This window comes from Pleurodeles waltl, chromosome 7 (genome assembly GCF_031143425.1).
Source record: "Pleurodeles waltl isolate 20211129_DDA chromosome 7, aPleWal1.hap1.20221129, whole genome shotgun sequence".
Taxonomy (NCBI): domain Eukaryota; kingdom Metazoa; phylum Chordata; class Amphibia; order Caudata; family Salamandridae; genus Pleurodeles; species Pleurodeles waltl.
Window position 1 is genome coordinate 1,318,522,195 of NC_090446.1, and position 27,785 is coordinate 1,318,549,979.

The 27,785-nt window shown below is 43.4% G+C and overlaps 1 protein-coding gene across 7 annotated transcripts in view; it reads left to right on the forward strand.

The window, feature by feature from the left end:
- The window catches only part of LOC138246241 (sulfotransferase 2B1-like), a 610,220-nt gene that overhangs the window by 455,607 nt on the left and 126,828 nt on the right, over window positions 1–27,785 (forward strand). For all 7 annotated transcript variants that reach the window (XM_069200649.1, XM_069200648.1, XM_069200652.1 and 4 more), the window contains one exon: window positions 4,552–4,763. In XM_069200649.1, coding sequence (XP_069056750.1) covers window positions 4,552–4,763 — 212 coding nt within the window. The remainder of the gene's footprint in view (window positions 1–4,551; window positions 4,764–27,785) is intronic.

Here is a 27,785-nt window from a genome sequence, read left to right on the forward strand (position 1 = left end):
CCATTTCAGATGACAGCCAGACTCCACCATCTATTTCTGAACTCTTAAGGGGGGCTCTGTAACATAATCATCATCATAAATGCCAAGAGCCTTTGTGCATAGTGAATGGCCCATGGCCAGCCAAGTCAGTGAAGGGATGTCCTTCACTGACCTGGTGGAAGAATACTTGCCATACCAAGAGATCTCCATCAAGCAAGCAGAGATTTCTGTGCCTTCAGCAAATCCTCTGGGATGGTGGCTCTACTGAAAGCATTGAAGATTTGCTGAGCAGGTGCTCAGTCACCGAAGTTTGTTTTTCAAAGCCAAGCTCCCGAAGAATGAGTGGAGTTGTTTATGTGTTATTAGGAGTTTTCTTTCAGCGTGTTGAGGTCATTTTTTGATTTCCTGTGTGGGAACACCAGGTTTTCCCTCGTAGATCTGAACAAGATAAATGTATTCCAGAACACATTCTTTAAACAGGGTGGATGGCCTGATGTATGCTAACTGACTGCCCAGTATCAGCTGAGCTGTTCGTCAATGATTTCTGTCTGCAGAAATATGGCTCTCCCCAATTCTAAGCATAGCGGGGGACACAAATATTCACCAATTATAAATGAGACGCTATCATTTAAATGACCTTTTGCAATACTTCTGCCTATGGCCTTTTTGATCACGTTTGTAAACTGATTGTGGCAGTTTTACTGAATTATGGTACAAATATGTGTATTTAATGAGGATTAATTAGTGATGGTGAAAGTGTGCAACCAAATGTTCTGAGAAATCTAGTCTGACACTCAAGAGCTCCTGAAAGCAAATCTGAAACCGATTTTGAAAGGAATGTGTGAAGGGGCACATTTGACCACATAGTAATGACAGAGTGATGGAACACCTCTGAACATGTTTTAATGATCTCTATATGATGGGGTAAACGTGAACCTTACTAATGGTGGTAATTCTTGAAATATTGTGTCATATTATTAGTGCTGTCTGGGGCCTCATTCTGCAAAAGTGGTATAAATTCTCTTCTTGCATCCAGTGTTGGCTTTAGGGCAGTGCAACTGTTGCCGTCTCACCCTGCGCCAAGGATAAGCACAGCATGCAGAGATTGTTGTGTGTACAGCATTTTTAGGGGATATTCCAGAGTCATGATAACTCTGATGGTAATGCACTTGAGGGAACGATATGCAGTTTGTCTAGTCACAGTTTTGATTCCTGATATACTACCGGATAAATGTCCCTACTGTAAAGCACAATGTGCGACAACCAGATCACAGATTAGTATTTTATGTTGCTAGCTCAGTTAGCTATTGCTTTTGTTACAGAGATATTTTTCTTACTTGGAGTTTATAAGCAAACATCCTTCTTATATAGCACATTGAGCTATGAACTGGCATCAAATTGATGCATGCAAATTGGAAGGCATAGGTCTAGAACCTTATTGAATTTAACCTCCAATATTTTGGTATTCTAAGGTTGCTAAAAGGGGTTCCTTTGGGTAGCAATACAATTGTATTATTACAACAATCATTGTGTTAGGTTTATGGGATGTATTTACTTACAATTTGCACTGGTTTGCATCACAAAAAGTGATGCAAACCTGGTGCAAAGTTTTGTTTTAAGTCTTACTTTCCAACGCAAAAACAGATAACATTGTATTATAGCCCTATAATAACTCAAAGTAGCACTTTGCACTAATTTACTTCAAGGAGGCATGCCATGGATGGTACATGGACGTTCCCATGCATCCACTTGTGGATGTTGATGCTAATCCCTAGCTACTAATTTTGGTACAAAAGGGAGTGGCACAAAGAATTATGCCTCCTTGAGGCAGACAAAAACTTAGAGAAAAGATTTTATTTTTCCAAACCTTTCCAATTTTGCATGTGTGCAATAGCTTTCAGCACACATACAAATTGGTAATGTGTTAAACTTTATTAAAGAGTAGACTTTTGTGATAGAAGAGTATACATTTTACACCTGACATTACACAAACACACGAGCACTTTCATGCAAGAGTGTATGCACTGACATAAGGCAGCCTAATGCACGCCAGCACTAGACGAGAAAGAATCAGTACGATATCTTATTAGATATGGTTGTGCTCTCTCCTTTTGATGCAACCCAGCACAGTAACTTAGGTTATTCTGCACCTTTGATCCTCCAGATGAAGCACTCTGAACAAATAATGCCTACCAATATGGATGACTCCTAATCGTGTAGCCCTCCTTGTTTTAAGTACCATTTCTTACACATTGATTTACACACTTGTATGACTCATTCTCTCTCTATAATGTTTGTGATGTAAAGTTCTTTGACAGTGTACATTGGGATGAGCAGTGCTGCGAAATAAATAAATGTGAGAGGGGCTAAAGAGAGATTAGGGGCATCAATAGGGCCTGGTAGTGAGAAAATCGGTGAAGGAGGTCCTGGGGTGAGTGCCATCAAATATTGTTTCACTAGATGCCACCAATGCTAAAACTGGCCATGCTTCCATTCATACACCAGCTCATTAATCCATGCATGCACTCACAATTTCATGAATCTATCCATCAATTCAATTACGTTTTAACAAATTATCCATCTATGAACCCAATGACATTATACTGATCCATGCTACTCATCCATCAATGGTCAATGCAAATGTTAAGTAGCACTGATCATTGTTTTCTCAAAGGATTAAAACACATTTTTACATTAATAATTATAGAGTTGTTCCCTTACGATTTCCACATCTGCATGCATTTCCAAGGCAGGAAACTACCTGTACAAGATGTGTAAACAATAACAAAAGTATGAGTTTTTGGATATTCAGTTTTACACAGTTCTCATCTAGAAAAATCCCCAATCCTATCCCAAACGTGTCAATGTCACTGAGCTGGTGAATTATTTTGTGTGTACATTCATCCTTTAAACGTTAAATTCCAGCAATCCTGATTCTGTAAACTGAGATCTGGAATATGCACCAGCAAAGAGTTTGTATATGCGTCTAAACATCTATCTTTCTCTGTCCAAGTACATCTTTCACTTAGGCCCTCATTGTATTAACAGGGAGGTTACATTGGAAATTCAAATTGTGCGTTAAAAACATACTGCCATTTTTCTTTCCTCCTGCGCATTTCAGCAAGTTAAACCAGTCAATATGTATGCAGAGAAATGTGGGTAAACAGGACCAGTCTGCAGGATTCACTGCCAAAGCCAGGGTCGGCTATAGGGCAGTACGGAAGTACTGGGCGCTGACCTGGAAGGGCCACTGACCTCAGGAGGACACCTGTGTTGAGCAATAACGTCCGATTTAAGAGCACCTGCTGCAGAGTTCCTTGTGGTCCAGCTTTCGTTCAGCAATATAAATACTAAGATAACTCTTGTGGTTTATGTTCCTGCCACAGAGAGAGATATGTCTAGTGGCAGTTTTGACTCACCATAAAGTAGCGCAGAGGGTTAATATTCCTGCTGCAAAGAACAGATCTGTATTAATGTGGATAACTGAGTCTATTACTAAAACCAGCCTTTACCAGCACTGTAAAACACATTAAATGTATGTGAGAGAAGGGCTATGGAAAGATGAGGGTCACTTTTGCCAGGTAGTAATGAGGGAATATGAGGAGGAGGTCATGGGGCTGGGGCGCCAAAAAAGATCGTCCCACCGGGTGCCACCAGCACAATAGCCGGCCCTGGCCAAAGCCCTCCTCAAATGGCTAGGCCAGTTTTCTTCAGGTAATCCTGCTTAAACCCCATATCTGGTAATTGCTGATCCCCTAGGCATGGGCACTCGAGAGTGGAATTACTACTGAGTTTGCCCCACACTTATGGTAAGGAGGACCATAGTGGCTTGGAGTAATCTGTGGCAGGAAGGGGAATGCTGTTTCTAGTTAGACAACGCATTTCAATATGACCACTATAAAGTCAGTTTTTCCTGCGGATTTTGCTCTGAGGCCCAAAAGTTAAATCTTCAGGACTTCTTGCACGAGGCAGGTAACAATCCAAATTTGTGGTATCTTTAGGACATCTACTGTGAATTCTGTGAAATCAAGTGGAACATTCGGATCTTACAGACAGTGAGAACTCATCCAGATCGCATTTAGGTCTGGCGTTAGCCAAATGTTTTGATTTAGAAAAATTGAATGTACCATGTATTTACCTAAAAGATCCTTTAGCCAGCCCTGTTCTCAATTGGTCTGTTCCATTCCCACTCAGCATACAGTGTGAGGCACTCAGTCAGCTGACTTCAGCCACTGGCTAACGTCACCGTGAATTACACCATTCTGCCCTTTCACAATGGGCACAGGCAGGTACAAAGGCTTCCCATTAGGTGCTAGGGACTTCTGTGGCAACGTGTGTTTTTGAGAATAAATATTTATTTTTGTTTTACGCAATCTAAACTGCCTACGACCTCAGATGGTAATAGATTATTTTGTTTTAGCACACACCCTCCCTTTCTTACTGCTTGGCACATAGGATCTTTCTTTTGGTTATTATATGTTTTTAGTCTTTCAGTTGCTGGTACCTGACAGTGTACTGTTTTTGAGCACATCTGAATCGAGAATAACTTTGAATTTCCTTCTCTGTTAAAAGGAACAACATGGATGATAGAGATTTTAAGTCTCATCCGCTCTAAAGGAGACCCAACCTGGACCAGGACTGTTCCGAATTGGGATCGGGCCCCATGGATAGAGGGCAGTGACGCACTAGAGAAGTTCGATTCTATGTCCCTAAAACCTCGACACATCACCAGTCATTTGTCCAAGAAGATCTTCTGTCGCTCCTTTTTCAGCTCAAAGGCAAAGGTAAGAATAAAACTTGGACACAAAGTTTTTAGTGTTTCATGTGAGAAGCTGATATGGAATGATGATTGACGGAGTACTCAATAACTAAAAAAGCTTATTTTTTCAGTTGCAGACTATTATTTCCAAAATGTTCCCTTGAAAGTAATGTTACTTATCTTTTGCTTCAAATATGCTAATCCTACATTTGTCGTATTCTATCTCGTTCCTGCCACTTAGATTATTTTTACCTGGCAATTATCTCCACATGTCTAACATATGGTCATCCAGGACCATGCGATAAATAACCCCTTGACTTATCATGCCTCCGTAACCAGCTTCTACCTTATTTTCTGTCTTCCATGAGTCTCTAAACTTTTAAAATACCTTGTTCATTCTCAACTTTCGGCTTTGCTTGCTTCATATTTTTTCATACCGCTATTATTGATTTATTTGTGTATTTGAGGAGATATATGTAGCGTGAACATGACCCTTCAGGGTATCAGAGCACTGTACGAATAGCAGGCAAGTCACACATATAAACTCTTACACCTAAAACATTTTGAGAGGGGGTCCCGGCCTCACAAAGTTTGAAGATCTCTGATATAGAGTAAGAAAGCAATCAGCACGCTTCAAAGTAAATGAAATGTAACAATCGGTTAGATAGACTTAGGATCCGGAGGGGCCTATGTGAAAATAGTCCAGCTCAGTTTCTTAGGGTTATTATTGAAGTAATTTGTTCATCAGAAGCTTTTTCACTTCTTTTTTTGAAGGAGGTCATTGGGGGTTTGACCTGATTACAGGCGGCAGTGCATTCCATTTTCCTGGGGCTAGGCCTGAGTAGGAGCAGTGGCAAGATAGCGCTTCTTACTAATACTCCCAGACAATTCCTGCTTATTGGTCAGGTAGACAGGAGTGTTATGGTGAAGGGCCTTTTGTGTCATGCAGGCTATTTTCAGCTGGATCCTTGCTTCAAACGGGAGCCAATGTAAAAGTTTTAGGTCTGGAGGGATGTGATCTTATTTTTTGGATCTCGTGAGAAGTCCAGCTGCGTGGCCCTTAGCAGTGCCAGCCTCAGTTTGGATAAACCTGCAAGAGTAGGATTCCCGTAATCTAATCAGAAGATGACTAGGGAATGGACTTCCAATTGAAAGTCATCAAGGGGCAAGAAAGGTTTGATTTTCCTTTTAATGTTCTGTTGGTATTTGGCTCCCCTAGTGGGTCTGCTGATATGATCTTGCACATTCAGATATTTGTCCAGCTTTATACCAAGTGATCTAGTAGAGTCAATGATGTTGAGGGCACAATTCAGAGCTGCAATTTGTTTGACCCACTCTTCTATGGGGGCAGAATCATTGTGGGGAGCAATCAAGTGTAATTCCTTTTTGGGTGTGTTGAGCAAAGGGTGGTTGTAGGTTAATCATTGTTGGGTTTTCAGCAGGGTGCAGTTGAGAGTATTAGTGTACTCGTTGAGTACAAGTAAGATTTGTATCATCAGCATACATGTGGTAATTAATATTTGAGTGCTTTAGAATTTCAGTGAAAGGTTCCATGGCCAAATTGAATAGCTTCAGTGAGAGCCTGGATCCATGAGGCACTTCAATCGAGATTGGCGTAATGTTGAAGAGGGTTTGGTTGACTTTTATTCTTTGGCGTCTGCTATGTAGAAATGAGGCAAACCAGTTTAAGACGGGACCATGTAGCCCCATCCTTGACTCCAGAAGATCAATCATGCTGTCATGTCTGACCATGTCAAACGTAGAGGAGTAGCCAAGAAGTATAAGCAGCGTGATTTGTGCTGCTCAAGCAATCTCAGGGCATCCTCTACAGTGTGGATTAGAGCTGTTTCAGTGTTATGCCCAGTTCTGAAGCCAGATTTGCAGTGGTCAAGGAGATGAAACTGTTCAATGTAGTTCCAGATCTGCAGTTGTACGCATTTTTCTGGAACCTTTTTTAGTGTCTGGAGGTTGGTAATAGGACAGGAATTATTGAGGTCAGAATGGTCAACATTTGGCTTTTTTAAGATAGTGGTGGCCTGTCCAATAGTTACACAATTGTGAATCAGGCCCTGAGAGAGAGGTGCATTGACAATCATAGTCTAGAGCGGGGGAGTAGAGGATCTAAACTCTTTGATGTGATTGGTGGGCAGAGGGTCATTGAAAGATTTTGAGGGTTTTTGTGTTATCATTATGTTGAGTATGTCTGCGTCATATGGAATTTTGAAAGCATTCCAAGTAGTACTGTTTTTAGTAGTAAAGCTAGTTTAGGGTAATCTCACCAGCTGTTGTGCTGGGAGGAGGGAAAGGTTTAGTAAATGCAGGGTCACAGGGAAGCAAGTTGTTGCTCTTTCTAGTCCTTTCCATTAAATAGGCGGAGAAGTCATTTCCACAAGGTAATGGTCAATTACTCCCGAATAGGGATTGGAGTTGCAAGTTGCTTGTTGTTTCATGAACTCAAACAGCTTTTAAGGTCTGTTTTTGGGATTGTCAATTTGTGTCCTGAAGTATTCTGCTTTAGATTTTTGGATCTGTTTAATGAGGACACTCCTAGTTGACCTCAAATGTTTGAGGTGTGCTAAGGAGGGAGAGATTCTCCAAGATCTCTCAGCAAGCCTTAAGTTGCACCTTTTCTCATTAAGGTTGCAGTTGAACAGGGGTTTGGAGTGTTGATTGGGTATTCTTTTTAGCTTTATTACGAGCAATTGTATCAAGTATGGATGACATGGATTTGAAGTAGTGATCTATAAGATCATTAACGTTCTTCATGTTAGTGGGAGGCCGTAGGAGATTGTTGTTAGTAGAAGATAGCTCTGGTAGATTGATATTTCTTAGGTCTCTAGACCATTGTCTGTGTTTAAGTGGTTTGCCCTCTCTGATTAATGACTCTTCCACAATGAGGAAGGATATGAGGTAGTGATCTGACCTGTCGCAAGGGGATGTGAATTCCATTTGTATGATCAAGGGTAGTGTTATAAGATAATAGAAGGGAGTGAATGTCAGTCTAAAATAGATGGTCAGTAACCATCTGTGTTATAGTTAGAGGGATTTGGGTGGGAGCTAGATCTCCAGCGTATGATTGTACAGTTCTTAATGATTGATGTCTCATGCCAGGAGTTGACTGACCTTCCCATTGTGGGTGGGTTGTACTGATTAGAATGTGAGGTTCTGTTAATCCTGATGGTCAGGTTAGGTTCTAGAGCTTCTCGAGCTTCGAGATTATGAGTATAAGGTTCCAGAGGTCAACTTTGACGTTCTGGAGGTCTCTATTGAGAGCACTGATTTTGTCCTGAAGTGTAGGGGGTCAATAATATAGATGGGAGTGTAGCTTGGTCTAGGGACGGAAGACATGCAAAGTCCTCTGGGGTTGAAGGAGTGCTGTGCCAACCGGTGAAGGAAGAAATAGGTGAGGTGAAGGGAGGATGAGGAAAAGTTGGTGGAAACTAGGAGTGATTGTATGCAGTGGGCAGGAAGAGGCCTCCTAGGTTCGCCAGTTGCGGGCCTCATGTATTGTTGGTAAATCACTGTTCTATTTTTGCACTGCTCATTCTGCAAAGACAGCCCCTTACTCAGTCACTAACCATGTCAACAGTTCACCTTATCAAAACTATTCTTTCAAAACAATATGCTGAATCACACTGGAACTAGTCATCTTACAAGCATACTTTCCTCTCATAGGATATCTTCCTTTGTGATAAACAGATTTTTATCAGTTCAAATTATTGGTTATTGAAGGGCCAAAAACACATTAAACAGGGAAAGCAAATTATTTGGAGCAGTGTGTTTTATTGTATAAGGTAGTTACGAAATGATTCTGGATCTTACTTATAAAAACAAAGTTAGAAATGAGTGGTTAATAGAATAGTCAAACAGTATGCAACAAACTATATTCAGCAAGTTCAAACATAAATTAAGTAGTGAAAGAAACAATGAAATCTTGCCATGCAGAATGGCATCAAAGGTAAAGAATACAGTATGCTCATATGAAAGTTGAGTGTCAATAAATAGTTCCAATGCATCATACTGTTAACATTTAGATTCCAGAGAAGAGATAAGAATTGAATCAATTATTGTGGAGCATAAGGGGTATGCCTGAACCACTGAGAGTTCTTTGGTTTTCAGAAAAAAAATTGTCCAACTTGTGCTAGTGTGGTCTATCATTTGACCAGTTTAAAAATGTTATCTGTGCTTAATGGAATATGACAAAGTCCACCAAGCATGTTTGAAAGCCACTTGGTAAGCATCTATTCAGACAGAATCATATTTATGACCATTGTCTGCATGACTGACAAGGAGAAAGTCTAGCTATCCTAAATGAGGTACATGGTTATCATCATAATTACCCAGTGCATCTGTAACAAAAATGATTTTTATAATTTCTTTCTAAGTGAGTTTGTTCATTGTCTAACAGCACCTCATCCTCATTTTCCTTCTGCTGAGGTGTCCACCAGCACCCTGTCATGCATCTTTGATCGAGCCTATCACATCTACAGATTTCCCAAAAATGAATGCTGTCTTTAGCTCATTCTGTCATTACACTGCTTCTACCACAGCGTCAACTACAAGAACCACCATCTATCTGTATTCCTGATGCCTAAATTCTACTCTATTCTGCTTCATGCAACTTGTCACCTTTCTCAATTCTGGGTCAGGCTTAGTCCATTCTTTCACTATGCCAAGATTTTGTGTTATGAGAGTTCCCCGTTTTTCTTGATTTTCAGTTAAGAGATCCGTCATTGGCATACAGTAGGTTGTTGATAGTAGATGGGAGTTAAATTTTGAATCCAGGCTCCTCTTCCAGGCAACTTCCCTCATTATGTATTCTGCATGCAAGTTGAATAGGTTGAGTAATAAAGTGCAGCCCTAACATCTTTTTTCAGTCTTTGTTATAGATTTTCCATGAAATCAATGATATGGTGGTCAGGCAAATCTTTTTCTCAATGGATATTCTACAACCCGACATAGTTGACACAAAGGCATTGATGTAGAGAGAAAAGATCATGTTCTTTTCATTTCATTTTGATGCCCCTTGGACTTTTCAACTGTCCAGCAAGAGTCACCTTGCACATCTTTTAATTTTCCATCCTTGTTGAACTCTGATCTATGTTTACATTTTCTGAGCTTAATATTGTTGACATGTGAAATTAGGTAAATTGTACATTAGTGTGCTCAGTTCTGTGAGATTTCCTATCTTTGGTTTTTTAACGTAAACTGATCTCTTCCAATCCTTTGACCATTGAGTTGTTTTGAAAATCTGCTTCCCCAATTGGTAAAGACCTTGAGTAATATTTCTGTTGGAATGCCTTCAATTCCTGCAATTTTCTTCTTAATACTGACCATAGGTCTGTTCTGACTTCTTTTTTTCAATATTAAAGGTCCTTGTGTGACGCTAATGTTCTCTGGGATATCTCAAATGTAGGCATCCCTACTTCAAGTCTTCAAGTTATTCTTTCCACCTCCATTTAATTTCCATTATCTAAGCTACAATCTGTCCATTGTTGCATTTCCACATACCACCTCATGCATGAAGTATCTTTTTGGATTTCATCAACGGTCCTTGATTATCCATGTTTGTTTCCATCTTCAACGTCCTTGCAGATGTTGTGATATTTGTCCTAATCTCTCCCAACCATTCTGTGATATGTGTAATTCAATTCTTTCATAAGTCCTGTAGGAAATCTGCCCTTTCTGAAGGGTCCCTCCAAGTTTTTTCAGCATTTGCTGAACCCCATATTTTGGCTGAATGTAGAAATCTGTATACTTTATCCCTGCTAACAAATGATAAAGTGCCGGTTCTCCCCCTTTCAATATGGTGAAGATGGCATGCCCCTAATTGGCATATTTAACTTACCTAGAAGTCCCTAACATATACTACAAATAGGGGTGTGTGGAACCTGTGGAACTGTACTCCACGGAATTCAGCACAGTTACATAAAAACTACACGGAGTTCACCCACCCTAGTATCCTCATGCTTGCAGCTTAGAGCTTGTGTGTAATTCACCCTCTACCTGACCAGGGGTCCTTGGTATATAGTCATGTTTACTGGGCACTCTATAGCTGCCACTGAAATAATTTTTGCAATTTAAGCTGTGGAGTCTGGGGCAGGAGCGGCTCTGGCTGTTGCTACCTCCCCTTGTAGAGCTAAAGCTGGATATTTGATTGACACATGATTCTAGTTAATCCAGAGAGGATTGTGTTCTACCACTTCCGAGCTGGGGAGGAGTGCTTACATAGATCAGAGTGTTTGCACACAGACACAGAGCCAGGGACATGTAGTGCCAACACAGAATGCCCTCCAATCCCTCCTTCCTATCTACGGAGAAATGAGCAGAGCCCAAGAAGGGCAAATCCTCAGCATTCAAGAAAAGTCCCTCCGGCCCTCTTTAAATGCTAAGTTTAAATGAACAATCAGCTGCATCCTCTTTTTACAGCCACTTATTATTATGAAGGCCAAAAGATTATTAGCGAGACCCAGGATGGCTCTGCTCCTGAGAATCATGGTGTCTTTACTTTAAAACAAGAATTGATTACCCTCTCTTCGTGGCACCACACCCACTCACTGATAATTATTAAGTCTGGATTGTTCTCACTATCGATTGTCTCTATATTTGGGACTTCGAAGGACACTGCCGGTGCACCCTCACACACATGAGCAGAGCATGGGCCATGTGTAACAGGCAAACTGTAAGCCACGAAGCCTCAGGGTGGATTGACAGGGCACCTGCAGAATTGTGGGTATTCTTAGTGGGGGTGGGGGTGGGGGTGCAGGTGGAAACACTAGCTTGATCTGAAAAGACTGTTTTAAGATAGTGAAAGAGAAGTGTGATTAGGTCTGTGACAAAAGCAATACCCACCCTGCTCGGGTTTTCGCACACACACACACCATATACAGAGTCCTCTGCAGCAGGCCACTAATGAATTTCTCGTAACAGTGCAGGTCAAGACACCTCAGCTTTCTAATAAATAATAAACTTGTGCAGCTGTCTGTTAAATGTCTTGCACCACTCAGTTTCAAGCAGTAGGCAACTCTGACCTGGGTGCACTTGGCTCCCTCCCAAGTCTGCGCGACACCATGTATGACATGGCTGCTCTGGAGGGCTTTCGTGGAGACAGCACCCCTGCCCTGGCTTCCAGCTCTGAGCTCACTCTGAGGAGCTACAACAACACAGAGAGCATCAGTTGCCATTTTGCCTCAGACCCTCTCACCTGACTGATGATTACATTGTAAAGTCCAGAACAAATTCAGTCACAAACAGCTTTCCCTGAGAAGGGGCCGGCGGCTGAAGAGAAGCAGGAAGGTAGAATGTGGACAGGAGGACGCACTCGCCACTCTTTCAGCTCACTGCCACAGGCGCTCATCAAACCTGGTGCCAAATCCAGAAACCCAAGAACATCCCTCAGCATGCTTTGCCACCCACAGTGGGTCCGTCCAATGAAAGATGGCATTTGGTTAGGGCAGAGCAATAGGTTCTCCGTGGCCTGGAAGAGGTAGAAAATTAGAAACTGATCTGAGGAACATGGGGACGGCAGTGTTTACTCCTCAGAGTTGAATAGTTCGGGGAAGGCACATAGGTGTTTCTCATGGTTGAGAGGTGTCAATAAACTCCGTCACATGGGGGTAGCAGGGGTTTGCCGAACTCCGTGCTCCAAGCAGAGTGTGGAGTGGCAAAAACTCTGCAAACTCCACCAGTGGAGTGGAGTTTACCCCCCACCCTAGCTACAAAGTGTACTCAGGGCCTGTAATTAAAAGTCACTGCAGCACCTATGGTACTCCACCAAACCTATGTGAAAACATGATTGCAGGTCTATCATTTGTAGACTGGCTGTTGCAGTTTTTAACAGAAAATAAATTCAACCTGTCAAAATAATTCCTTTTGACATCACAAACCATTCCTTTTACAAGTTTATATGTCACCCCTGTATATACCTTTTTGCCCTTAGAGCAGAGTTAATGGAATTTAAAAGTAGGACATATAGGAAATCAATGTTGAATATATATACTTACAGTGAAAATACCCCCAGAGCTATTTTCACTGAGGTATACTATTACATTTGATAATGTTAATTATAGTTAGGAAACACCTAGAAAAATAATTAAACAACAATTTTAATAGTTATCCATAATCCTATTCAATGGTAAAGGTAGACTTTTCATAAACATTAAGGGAAACGTACTTTTGGAAAGTTACCTATTCCATGCCTAAAGCCTGTGGAGGTCCATTTGTGTCAGCCAGTAATTAGCATTTCAATTGGTATAAATGGGTGTGAAATGCCCCCCAGTAGCAAAGACTAGGAGGACCCGAATGGGCAGAGATGACCCCTCTCTGACAGAATATGCAAAGGAAGGGAGACTTAGGGGGTCATTCTGACTTTGGCGGGCGGCGGAGGCTGCCCGCCAAAGTCCCGCCGGCAGAATACCGCTGCGCGGTCAAAAGACCGCCGCGGTAATTCTGAGTTTCCCGCTGGGCTGGCGGGCGACCGCCAGAAGGCCGCCCGCCAGCCCAGCGGGAAACCCCCTTCCATGAGGATGCCGGCTCCGAATGGAGCCGGCGGAGTGGAAGGGGTGCGACGGGTGCAGTTGCACCCGTCGCGATTTTCAGTGTCTGCGTTTATTGTTTTGCATTTCAACTTTATTACTGTTTTGATACTGCATAAATACTTTACACATTGCCCAAACTTAAACCTGTCTGCTCTGTGCTATATGTGCCAGGGTGGTTGAGCTTAGGTTAACTTAGTGACTTTGAGGGCTCACCCAGACAAAGGTTGTGTTTATCACTTGAGGTGGATAATCACTCACCCCAAATAATAATCTAATTTCTTACAAGCACCTTATTTTTTGTTATCTTTGCTTCTCTCTTTTTCCATAAAATGTCTACTGTTTGTCATATAATCCATCTGAATTTCCCCTGCATTTTTGTCTTAAGTAGCATCTTTAATGCTATTTTTGATTTCTGTCTATTATTATTCCAGTTGCTCATACATCAAATTAAGCATTTCAAATTGATATTTGCCATTTTATTAAAATGTAGTGAGTATATTTTGTCAATCAAGTCATTTTCTCGGAAGCAAAGTGGTCATGATCTTTTCCACAGTCAGTCTCAGGCCATGTCTTCACCACTATAATTGAGCTCTCCCATCTTCTTGAATGTAATCAATTTGATCCCAATGTACCTCATCAGGTGGTGTGCATAGATGTGGACGTCACTATGATTACTTGAAAATAGAGCAATTGTCTTGATGCCCTAAAACTGAATAATAGCTTGAGGACTAAATGAATTATGGGTAAATTCAAAACGTTAGCTGAGGTGGCAATATTTAGATGGGGAAAGTAAAGAAGAAGTGGAGGACAGCTTATCAATATTGTTGCAAAAAATATATTGCTAATGTAGGAATGGCAGAGGGAAATCTGCAGGGCTTAGTCTGTTTAATATTTGATTTGCAAAATAGTATACAAAGTTCTTAAAATTCACTTCAATTATAAATTTCACTTACTCTTCTTTTTTGCAAGGTTATTAGTGTGCTGTCTTGGGACATACTCTGCCCCATCACTTTTTGCCCAGCATGTGACTTTAGCCAAAGGCTCACCATATGCAAGTTGTTAGACCTGATAGCCTTAGGGTGGTCCCCCGTAACTTTTGCTTGCCTCCCTCCAGTTTTTTTACTTTGTTTTTGCTGGCTGTAGGACTCTGCACACTTTACCACTGCTAATCAGTGTTAAAGTGCATACACTCTCTCCCTAAATCATGGTAACATTGGTTCACACCCAATTGGCATATTTGATCTACTTGTAAGTCCCTAGTAAAGTACACTACATTTGCCCAGGGCCTTTAGATTGAATGCTACTAGTCGGCCTGCAGGGCTGGTTGTGCCACCAACATAAGCAGCCCCTTAACCATCTCTCAGGCCCGCTATTGCAAGGCCTGTGTGTGCAGATTCACTGCCACTTTGACTTGGCATTTAAAAGTACTTGCCAAGCCCTAAGATCCCCTTCATCTACATAGAAGTCACCCCTAAGGTAGGCCATAGGTAATCCATAGGGCAGGGTGCTGTGTAGGTAAAGGCAGGACATTTATATGTGAGTTTTATATGTCCTGGTAGTGGAAAACTCCTAAATTCGTTTTCCACTGCTGTGAAGTCTGCTCATTTCATAGGCTAACATTAGGGCTACCCTCAAATACGTTTTGAGTGGTAGATTCTGATTACAAAGGAGTAGACAGATCATATTTAGTATGGCCAAAATGGTGAAACAAAATCCTGCTGAATGGTGAGGTAAGCTTTTATATTACTATTTTAGAAATGCCACTTCTAGAAAGTGAGCATTTCTCTGCACTTAAAATCCTTCTGTGCCTCACAGCCTGTCTCCAATCCACATCTGGGCTGGGATGGTTGACAGCTCCCTTGTGCATTTCACCCAGACAACCACAAACACAGGATGCTCAGTCACACTTGCACACATCTGCATACTGAATGGGTCTTCCTGGGCTGGGAGGGTGGAGGGCCTGATACTTACATTTCAAAAGACTATGGCCTGCCCTCACACAATGGCCTGCCAGACTCCCTGCTGGGACCCTGGCAGACAGGGTTATACCGAAAGTGGACCTTGTGCACTTCAAAACCACTCTTTGAAGTCTTCCCCACATCAAAGGCACTTTGGGTATAAAAACTGGGCTCCCCGCCCTACCAACTCAGACACTTCCTGGGAAAGACAATCTGAATCAGAACCTGCAACCTGCAAAGAGGAGCTGCCTGATTTCCCAAAGGACTCACCTGGACTGCTTTGCTGTGAAGGACTGCTGCCTTGCTGTTGCCCTGCTGCCTTGCTGACCTCTGGCTATTCTGAGAAGGGCTCTCCAAGGGCTTGCTTCCTGTTTCCTGAAGTCTCAAGGGCAAAAAGACTATCTCTGCAAGGAAACTCCTCATGCGGTGAAAATTGACACACAGCCTGCCAGAATCGACGAAATCCCCAGGTGATGCTCCATCATACAGTCCATCCCCTGTAGGGAAATGGACCACCTCAAGAGTATAGGATTTTCACCCCTCATCTGCATCTGAGGGGCCTGTGGTCTGTCTGAACCCAGAAGTGAGTCCCACACAGGTATGGTCTCAGCTTCTTCAGTGCCCAGACCACAGCAAATGCTTCTCTTTCAATAGCACTCCACCTCTCTTCCCGTTGGAATAGTCTTCTGCTAATAAAGACTACTGGTAGATCTAGGCCCTCCTCATTCAGCTGTGCTAGGACCGCTCCATGCCATGCTCTGAAGCGTCTGTCTGCACAATGAATTCTCTGGAGTAGTCAGGGGCCTTGAGCACGGGGGCAATGCACAGAACTTCATTCAGGGAGCCAAAGGCTTTTTGATAAGCCTCTGTCCAATTCACCAACCTAGGTTGTTTCTTGGATGTGAGTTCTGTTAAAGGGGCCACTATGTTGCCACAACCCTTAACAAATCTTCTGTACTATCCGGTGAGAACTAAGAAGGCTCTGACCTCTGTCTGGGTTCTAGGTGATTGCCATGCCTTGATGGTTTAAATCTTGGACTGGAGGGGCTGCACCTTGCCATCACCTACTCGGTGTCCCAAGTACACCACGGAACCCTGCCCAAACTGCCATTTACTGGCCTTGGTAGTCAGGCCTGCATGTTGCAGGGCCTGAAGCACCTCCTTGAAGTGGAGCAAGTGTTCCTCCCAGCTGGAACTATAGACTGCGATGTCATCTAGGTAGGCTGCGCAGAAGGCATCCTTGCCAGCTAGGACCCCCTTAACCAACCATTGGGAGGTAGCAGGGGCATTTTTCAGTCCAGCTGGTAATGGCACTCGGGAGTAGAAAGAGCAGAGCTCTCTTTTGCCCACTCAGTCAAGGTGATTTGCCGGTACCCTGACGTGAGATCAAAGGTACTCACTCTCCTCTTCCATACCCTCATCTGTCACCAGAAGCATGCTGACTTCAGCCCTCTCAAAATGAGGCTTCAGTCTGTTTTCGTGGAGCACTCTTAGGGGGTTTCTAGGGGACTTGAGGTCCACTAAGTAAGTGGCCTCCCCCTTACGCTCCTCGATCTCGAATGGGCCAGTCCAGCGTTCCTGGAGAGCTCTAGGCTCTACTGACTCCATTACTTAAACTTTGTTTCCAGGCGAGAGTTCTACCAGGGTGGCCTTCTGGTCATACCATTGCTTCATCACCTCTTGACTGGCCTCGAGGTTGCTCTTGGCCTGTTTCCATAAGCGTAGGATCTGGTTGCAGAGGGCCAGCACACATCCTGGGGGGGATTACTGGGAGCTTTCTCCCACCCATCTTTCACAATGCTTAGGGGTCCCCTGACAGGGCACCCATAGAGAAGTTTTAAAGGGCTGAACCCCACCCCTTTCTGGGGCACCTCTCTATAAGTAAAGAGAAGGCATGGCAAGAGGACGTCCCACTTACGCCTCATGGCCTGAGGTAGGCCTGTGATCATGAGTTTTTAGGGTCTTGTTGAATCTTTCCACAAGACCATTGGATTGAGGATGGGAAGGGGTGGTGAACCGGTAGGTCACCCCACATGCATCCTTCTGTCAGACACAATCTCCTTGGGAATCCCACACAGGTAAACATCCCCATCCGAACTCTGGTCACCACCAATGGAGACACTGCTCCTAGAGGGATCGCCTCTGGATAGCGGGAGGAATGGTACTCTAAAACGAGGATAAACCTGCTGCCCAGGGCTGTTTTGGGGTCCAAGGGACCAATGACATTGATGCCCACCCTTTCAAAGGGGGTGCCAATGACGGTGAGTGGGATCAAGTGGGCATTGAGCCTTTTCCCTGTCTTCCCACTAGCCAGGCAGGTTGGGCATGAGCTACAGAAAGCATCTGAGGCCACCCGCATTCTGGGCAAATAAAAGTGGGTGACAAGCCTGGCGAAGGTCTTGTCTTGCCCCAAATGTCCTGCTAAGGGGATGTCTTGAGCCAAACTCTGTAGAAAGGGCAGCTAGCATTGGGGGACCACAAGCACACATGCTGCCCCATGCTTTTGGCACCTTACGCTCACTGTAAAGGAGTTAATTCTCTCAATAGATATGGTATGGAACTTCGCACAGCCCACTGGTTCGATGTATCGCTGAGCCGGAATGATGCAGCCCAACTTCCTGCGAGAGGAATCGACGCAGTGCCTGCTAAGCAGCAGAAACTCCAACATATCGCCCTCCAGATCGACACAGCACCTGTGACTTTGCCCTGCACGCCCAGGATTTCCATGCATTGTCCCTGGGCATCAAAAGACCCTGCATTGCAAAGAGGATTCAAGCCTGCACACTGAAATTTGATGCAAAGTCCTTGCTGCGGGGAAAATAATCAATGTATTGTCTGTGTACGCCTGGAAATCAGATGCACACCCTTCATTTTCCACGCATCTCCTCCTCTGCAGTCTCTGTGCGTGTAATACCAGATATTTTGTTCTGCAAGAGACACTTGTTACTTTTTAAAGACTTAAAACTCTTCTTATCATTGCAAAAGTTATACTTCAACTTCTATGTATTGAATCTTGATCGTTTTTACCTTAGTTCACTCAGATAAATATTCTATATTTTTCTAAACTTTTGTGGTGTATTTTTGTGTTGTTTTCAATGTTATTGCATGATTTATTGCACAAGTACTTTACACATTGCATTCTAAGTTAAGCCTGACTGCTCAGTGCCAAGCTACCAGAGGTAGGGCACAGGATAATTTGGATTGTGTGTGACTTACCCTGACTAGAGTGACGGTCCTTATTTGGACAGGGAGTAACCTGACTGCCAACCAAAGACCCCATTTCTAACTCAAGTCAATACCAACCTTGGTCCTCCTGGGGGCAGTCTATCTTGAGCTGCCAGGTGAGGCTTACTTTAGAAGGGTCCACAAGAAACCCCAGATGGGTTTTGACATATTTAGTTTTTACCAGTCAGGGAGAGCTTGAGTCCTGTAGCACAGTGAGCACAGATCCCACATCTTTGCAGACACATCACGTTGATTGCATAAACTGCAACAACAAGGTAATGGATGGAATGCATGAATTTATCTCAGCCATGGGCAACCACTTGGGACACATTCCAGTACACTGTTTTTCATCCACCATAACACTTCATACAAAGCCTGCATTATGCAAATCAATACGCACCTTCCTCCTCCTGGGAACAGTCCATCCTCATCTGTCATGCGAGACCCCCTACTAACCCAACGACAAGCAACCACAGACCAGATTTGACCTTCTGAGGACTCATCAGTCAGGTATAACTTGAGTCCTAAAACACAGTGAGCATGGGACCCATGTCTGGGCATACCTGTCACACTTAGAATATAAACAACAACAAGAACAAGGTGATGCCTGCGGTTCCAGAGGGACTGTTCCACTGAGGAACAGGTGTGGTACTGACTGCATAAGAGGGGCCTTTGATTAGAGTGGTGTAATGGGTGAAAACAATGGACTGGAATGAGGCTCTGAGTTATTGTCAGTGGCTGAAAATTAATTCTAGTATTCCATCCATCATCTTGTAGCTGCATGCAAGTTTCTAGACACTGATATTGCCAAAGCACCTGCACTGAATTGAACTGTGCACCTGTAGATTGTACATGAAGAAGATGAAGACTGTGGGAGATGATGAAAAAAGAGAGATAAGTTGAGAGATAGGAGCTTCGGAGGGGATGTAGGTAAGATGGGAAATAGTGATATAAGCAGATGATAAGGGGACAAGAAAGTTTAAGAGAGAAAGGTATGTTGAGGGAGAAAGTGCAAGAATATGGAAGGGATGGGTAGACCATATGTAGGAGATCTATAACCAGCAACAGTAGCTACAGAATAAACAATGTGCCTTGCCTGGAGATCTGTCACCCTACCTTGCATGTATGCTAAGGAATAGAAATACCCACACCTGGTGCACAGTCTTCCCCACCACAAGGTTAGTATATATGATGGTGACCATGGAGCTTTAATAAGCTAATTCCTTTGTGGGAAATCTATTGTACCAGGTAATCCAGTAGGGTAAATTGGTCACTTCATTGTTCCTTTGCATGTTGAAGTTATCCATCTATACATGTCAAAGGATCTTCAAAAAGCATGCACATATATTATATGCACCTGCCCTGATAGACCTGTAATTTGTTTCTCCCTGCTTTCCAAGACTACGGCAAGGCATCAAATGATCAATTATTTTTTAATAGTTGGCCTAACAAAGCACCAGGACTACACAATGAACAGAATCACCTTAAGGTGCTGAGCCTTTTTCTAAATGTTCACACCTTTTCATAGAAGTGAAGTGAGGCAAAGGCTACGGTTTACAATAATTTGCCCAATATCACATAATTGTGTTCAATGAGTGTAAGAAAATGGGTTATTAATTGGAGAGGTTGTTGGTCCTTCATATGTATTAAGTTCAAAGACTCGTCAGGTTAAACACACAGCTTCATTATTTTACAATTGGGCTCAACCCTGGGTAGCTATGACTCAGAGCAGACATGTTTAACCTATGAAAAGTGTGTAAAGTATTCTAAAAATATTAGAAGTCAAATTACAACACATTAAACATTCCACAAAAATGTCTAAAAATCAAGAAAATCCTAATATGAAAAAAGACATCTAGGTAAATAGTGTTTTTAATTTCTAGGATAAGAAGCACCACGAAGCAGGACCTAGGCACAAGTTGAGGATGACCACAGTGCACCCGAGTCCAGCTAAGCCTAGTAGTAGGACATGGTCAAAAACTTTATTTTCTGAAACTGTCTTGTTTCTGGGAGTCAAAATCCCCCAACAGAACAAGGTTAAAGGCTGTATCGATGAAGTCCTCTTGAGGTCAAATACCTTTGTAAAAGGCCAGGCTGAGCCTGTTGATTTTGGCTGGAGTAGCTTGCAGTGTGAAAATTAAAATTTGTGTTCTCACATCCAAATGCATTTCATGAATTCACCCAGTCAAAATTTCTAAACAGTTTTGTGTTTGTAACTCAGAAACCTCCCAGAATCTGTAGCTAGTCATGTCCTAATGAAGCCCCGCACCTTAGCTGTAACAGTTCACTGAAGCCTTCTTTTGGACAACAAAAAACATTGAGTGGAAGCAACCTGATTTTCTTTCTCATCTAGGGTTTTTAGACTAGTTTGACTAGTCCTTGTCCTCCTGAGGTTGAAAATTGGGACATTCCACTCTTTTTTAAATCTTTCTGGAGCAGTTCCTCTTGGTAACTGTGAAGACTCCCAGGTCCTCAGGCACACTACTTAGGGGTCAGGACTCATGTCAACTAATGCCACTAGCACAGTTGAGTCAGGAGTCCATTCACTTGGTCATTGCTGGAAGTGGGCTTGTAAAACATTTGGTTATTGGTTATTGGGTTGGAAGCCCCACTAAGGCCACAACCACAATCCTTGTAAAGATGACCAGCAAAAGTCACTAAATTAACTTCTCCTTAACCCTTTAGTGGCTTGACACAAAGCAGTCAGGCTTAACTTAGGGTCAAAGTATGAAGTATTTATGTAGCACGTAAACAGTAATAAAATGAAAGCACAACATCAGAAAAATCCCAAAACAACTGAGAAAACTTGATACAAATGTATATGTAAAGTTATACCAGAATAACAAACATGCAATCAGTAGAACTGAGAGATATTCAGTTTCAAAGTTTTAGGTAGCCCAAAAGCACAAAGTGCCACTTACGGTCATCTGGATGTGTTAGACTAGGGACACGTCACAAGTTCAGACTTACCACAAGAGGGAGCAGGCCAGAAACAGAGGTGAGGTTAGTCTAGATAAAATAGTTACCTTCTCAAAGTTCAGCATGAAGAGTTCTGTTTGCAGTGGAGAAAGCCACAAGGTGAAGGGAAAGTGTTGCAGATGGTCCTCACTGAATCGCGACAAACAGGACTGCTGTGGTGGTTGGTCATTGCTGTAGTGTGAAGTTTCAGTTTAGCATCAAGGACAATTGTTGCTGTAGCTTTGCTTTGGCAGACACAGTAGCTATTGTTGCTGTAGCACAAAGTTCAGGTCTCATGTTAGTGGTCACCACTGCCAATTGCTGTTGTTTGAAGAGTCGGGTTCACTGGAGCTTTGGGCTGATAGCTGTTGCAAAGCCTCAGTGGAAACTGGTCTATTTGCATTCACAAAAAGCCCAAAACTTCACCTTTTCTCTTAGGAGGAGCTCAGCTAATACCAGTCAAGGTTCCAGGACCTGGGGAGTCACCACTTGAGGATCAGGAACTCTCTCCAGTGGTGACTTAAGGAAGTCCAGTTGTAGGGCCAGCAGGTCCAATGTGGCAGGTCAGCTGGGCAGTAGCAGGGAGGCCTCTGGAGTTTTTTGTGTCACTGTCTCACAGACGGATGTTAGCCAACTGAACCTTGGAGTCACTCAGGATAGCCTGGGATGAACAAAGCAGCTCTAGCCTTCCTTTGCATAGGAAGGCAGTCCTCTAGTAGAAGAAGGGCAGTCCTCTGGGGACTAAGGAAGTGCTTCTTCTACAATGTCCAAAGGTCCAGGAGTGTGCTGATGAGTGGCTCAGGAGGTTAAATATTCATACATGGTAGAACCTTTTGTGGGTGGAGGAACTACCTACCCCACCCCCACATCTGGTTTTGGAAAGTCCCTCTCAAGGCTCCATACTGTCTTAAGTTACAATAGACTGGTATCAAGGTCCTGTGCTGGACGAAAGCCCTTTGAAGTGTAAGTGGGGAAGGCCACAGTCCTCCCCTAGCCACCCTGGCAGAATTGGACATTCTGTCTACAACTAGTCTCTTTTTGTGTCATTGCTTGGAAGAAATACACAAACCCCATTCATAGTCATGTGACTTAGGCACAAATAGTTGTGACAAGAAAACGCTAACTTTCTAAAAGTGGTGTTTTCAGAATTGTGGCTTATTACTCAACTTTACCATTATACTGTACTTATATGTGCTTGCAGTCCAAAGTTACCTCTTTTTAAATGTGACAAGGCTGTTTAACAACCATTTGTAAGCAGTCTTCCAGGGGATGCAGTCCAGCAATCTACAACATAATGCTGGAAAAAGCAAAATGTTGTTGTGTATTCCCCCCCCCCCAATTGATCATAGAGCGCTGGCCAGGGTGAGCTGATCTATCCTCCCCTCTGGCTACCAAAGCCTGAAATGTGGGCATAAAGACCGACTGCCAGTTAACCTTGAGTTCTCAGGTTGCTGCAGCAGTCATTTCTTGTGAAAAAATGTCTCTACTTGCTTCCTTTCCAAATACAAAAAACAATGATACATGCGCTTATCACCTTGAGACTGAACAATACATTTTATGTGGGTCTCCCAGCTTCTCCGCTGCATGTGATCCAAAATGCAGCTGCAAGGATGTTATTTAAGTCCCAAGGCAAACGCTGAGTTTCCCTTATTTGAAGGATTTGTACAGGATTCCCCTGAGGGACAGAATTTAGATTAAAATATTAGTCCTTGCCCACAGGGCTTTTTAACATATGGGCCTGCTTTATCTTTTTGCAAAGCTCATTCACTATCTCCCAACTAGAACTCTTCCCTCCTCTGAGGTCAGATTGGTCTGTGGGCTGACATTCAAATGGAAAAAGTAGGGAGGCCCCTCCTTTTCCTATCTTGGGGCAAAGGCTTAACATTTTCTTCTACCCTACATGTGCGCAATGAGAGATTAAAACTGCTTTAGGAGATTGTTACAAACTTGATTATTTACAAAGGTTTTTGAGTGAGAACAGAAAGTGTGTCTAGCAGCGGCCGTTCCTTAATTGGGGATGCAGGGTGTTGCCCCCCTTTTTTTATTTTCTTGCTCCTGGGCGACAGGAAATAAATGTTTACTATCAGCACGTTTTAATGTGTTTTCTTTAACCACAGTGTGCGTGGCATGGCCCGGCAAAGTTTGTTTACATTACAGCCTGAGAGGTGGATGTTGGGTAGAGGAGGTATGGAGCGTGTGACACGTTCTGCAGCCGGCCTGCTTGGGGTGAAGTGTGTATGTCAGGTTAGACCGGTATCTTTCTCTTCCCAGCTGACATGCGTACTTGAACTCTCACCTACCTGTGTAATGTACGAGCCTGGGGGATTACAGGTGCAGCCTCCAAGTCTTCTAAGGAGCAGTAGCAATGCCTGACTGAGCCAAACCTCATGCTGCTCTTTCATGCTGCTTACCAGCAAGAAAGCAGCATCTACATTGGCTCAGGAGTTGTGGGGGTGGGACTGTAGGCTGGGCTGAGATGGTCGCACTGGCAACTTCCATGGACGCCTTGCCTGGTAGAGACAAAGTAATGAGTGTTCCTTTTCGGTGATGGACCATTCCGACAGTGAGTCAGTCAGTCTCGTATTGTGTGTCTGTGTTGCAGTGGAACTTCTTTGAAGTCTTTGAAGCAGTGGCCTGATGAGTACTTGTTGTTGCACAGCTTGTGTGAGTATGGTAGCTGCCAAGACTGAGGAGAGAAGTCTGAGGTGTGCCCTGAGCAATACACTAAGTTTTACCATCTACAAGTTCAGATGTGGTGCCGCTTGTGAGCACTATCATTCCCCTAGGTATTGTCAGCTGACCTGGAGGTAAGAAAGGGTCCGTATATACTACATGTATTTATTTATATTATCAAGACATGTGGACTTTTGGTTTTATTTATTTAATTTTCACATTCAATGTGTACTATGTTGTACTCTACTCTGCGCTGTGGCCTCATTGCAGCAGAAAGAAATGTATCATGATTCATGACTACTAAGCTAAGGCCAAAACCGTGGTGTCAAAGGATTTTTAGTTTAACCTAGCGGAGCGATGGTGCTGCTGTTGTATGAGCCTGTAGTTATTCGATCGACCTTCACAATCACAAATCAAATCATGAAAATACACATATAACAAGAATTTGCAATGTAATAGGTCTCGCATTTGCTTGAGTTAGAGCTATTGGCGTTATAAATGCAAAACTTGAATTTTCTTGCCACATATATTGGTCAACCCTGTAGCATATTTTGGTCCTCTTTGCCACATAAGTCCAGTGGCCCTGCATATTGGATGTAAAATTATAATGAAATGATTCATGCAAAATAAACGTCAACATTGCAAAGCAATGTGGCACACTAACCAAATGTCCCCATTGTGATGAAAGAATCACTAAGGCCCTCATTACAACTTCGGCAGTCTTTCTCCAAGACCACCGAAGCTGCGGGCGCCAGTATACCGCCAGTGCTGGGGGTATATCTGGCTCCCTATTATGAATTTTCCGCTGCGCCAGCGGACGGTAACAGTGTTGCTGTCTGCTGGCCCAGCGGAAAAGTCACATCAACATTGCAGCCGGCACGTAATAGAGCCGGCGGCAATGTTGATGTGCAGCGGGTGCAGTAGCACCTGTCGCACATTTCAATGTCCGAAATTCCGGCAGTGAAATGTGCAATGGAGCTGTGTCTGGGGGCCCCTGCACTACCCATGCAAGTGCATGGGCACTGCAGGGGCCCCCCGGGGCACCCCAAGTCCCCCTTACCGCCAGCCTTTCCATGGCGGTGTTTATGGCCATGGACAGGCTGGCGGTTGGGGATTATGACCGCCAGGCGGATCCTGGCGGTATGTTGCAGGGGCAAGCAGTATGGCCATGGCTATTGCGCCAAGGTCATAATAGCTGGTGGAACACCGCCAGCCTGTTGGCGCTGTTACCGCCATCTTACCACCGGCCACCAGGGTCGTAATGAGGCCCTAAGTGCCCACATTGCAGTGACACACACTAAAAGAAGTTCCCATGGAGTGGTATATTAAAAAAAAGTCCCCATTGCGGTGACAGACACACTAAATAAATGTTCCCATTGCAGTAACATCGAACACAGTAAATGCAGGTCCCTGTTGTAATGAAATGTGGCATGATAAATGCATGTATTTAAATATTATATTTATAGACCGCTGCATTCACCCAAAGTCATCCTGGTGCTAGTCACAAAAGTTAAACAGGCTACACATAGTAGCAGCAAGATCATTAACCCAACAATCTATCTAAGCAACTTTTGAATATCACAATTGATGAAACAATGTTTCACCGGGTCTAGGTTACACAAAATAAAGAATTTAAAAACCCATGTCTCAAACAGTAGGCAACATTTGTTCAGGCAGCAAAAGTTCAAAAATAAAGCTGAGGGTTGGCTTTCATTATTAATGTTAAAATAAATGACCTCTTTTGTGTGTTTATATTACAATTGGAGCATGTGAAGGACAATTTTAGGGACTCCATTTGCGAAGAGGATCAGTGGAACCTATGAAGAGTGAGAACAGATGCGAGAGTGATACTGCTGAGAGGAGTCTAGTTTGGCCCAAGGAGCTGCATGGGTGTGATAGCGCGTCCCGACCTATTTAAATTACTTTCATGGGGACTCGTTTTAGGCCAATGAACCTTTTGACCCTGATTGGGGACTCCTTAAGACGAGATAACTATTTTGCATTTCAGTAGATCAATCACTTCATCAGCATTCACAATAACTAATCGATTCTCCTTTCCAATACCCTCCAATAAGACTAAAACGCCATGACTTTCCAGCCCATGAATAATCACACAAGGCTAACAAAGGTTAAGATATTTATTCCTTATTATTTACAATTCTAAGGTCATGTTTATTAGTTTCAATATCAATAAGCACATCAAAAGCTTTATAATATGGCAACTTGAATAAGACTTTATCAAAGCAAAAATCAGGAACATCAGAACAAAGCACGATGTCAACATGAATTAACCTTAGCAGAGTATCCTTAGTACAGTATTCAACAAAGAAAAGATTTAGGGGTTCATTATGACAACAGGCTGGCGGTGCCTCCCGGCGTATTTGGACCGCAGAGCTAGCGCCGTGGTCGCACCGCCGGGGCCGGCGGTATACCGCCATTTTAGCCCCGGCGGTGATAATCCGCCAGGGCAGCGCTGCCCTGGGGATTATGACTCCCCTACCGCCAGCCTGTTTCTGGCGGTTTGCACCGCCAGGAAGAGGCTGGCGGTAAGGAGGGGGCCCCTGCACTGCCCATGCACTTGGCATGGGCAGTACAGGGGCCCCCAGGCAGAGCTCCGTCGCGCATTTCACTGCCCGAATTTCGCAGTGAAATGCGAGACGGGTGCTACTGCACCCGCTGCACATCATCATTGCCGCCGGCTCAATTACGAGCCGGCAGCAATGTTGATGTGACTTTTCCGCTGGGCCAGTGGACGGTAACTCTGTTACCGTCCGCTGGCCCAGTGGAAATGTCAAAATAGGGAGCCAGCCATACCGCCAGCAATGGCGGTATTCTGGCGCACGTGAGGTTGTAATGACCCCCTTAGTCATTTTTCTATTTGCACCCCATATTAGTGAATTCCTTAACTAACCTCTAATTAGCATCAGCATGTTGGGCTTCATGCAAAACAATTTAGTAACATAAATTTAGAAAACATCTAACTATGGTCTCTGTCTAAAGTGCAGTTGGTAACTAGAAAGAAAAGGCAAACAGACTATTACAATTTCATTATCATATAGTTACCATCCGAAAGGGGTCAGCATACAGAGTCAGTCTTTGTCCTCAGGACATCGGTCAGTTAGCCATCAGCCAGGATAGGACAGCAAATTCTCAGCAAGATAGGGTGAAGGAATGCTTCCATCATAAGGAGGAGAAGTACGTTATAGGGCAAAGAGAGGATGAGGATGGTTGAGGGTATCAGAACAACAAAGTCTTAAAGCAGGGTACCACAGCAAGAGTGTCCCCCAGTAAAAGGCACGTAATGGCATCAAGGTGGCGAGGAAAATGCCAAGAATGGCTGATTCTCCTTGTGTCACATCATTATATTGAATCTGTAGAACAAGTCTCTAATTTCCAACTGGGCAATATTTGGTGCATCGTTATCTCTGTCCAATAACCCATTGATCACCTTATTAGAATTTTCCCCTAAGACAGTTCTCATGCAGTTTATTGGCTCCTGTGATTGACGTCTTCAGCGGGTAGAATGTCAGGTAAAGAAAGTTACACTTGTTGCTCCAGTCAGTAGTTCCATTGTCTTTACCAGTTTTGGCGACCTTGCACCTGTTGAGAATTACACTGTTGCATTCGGCAAGAATGTCTCCTTGAGCAAGTCGGGTCTCATGAGACAGAATTGACTACGGTTACACACACATCTCT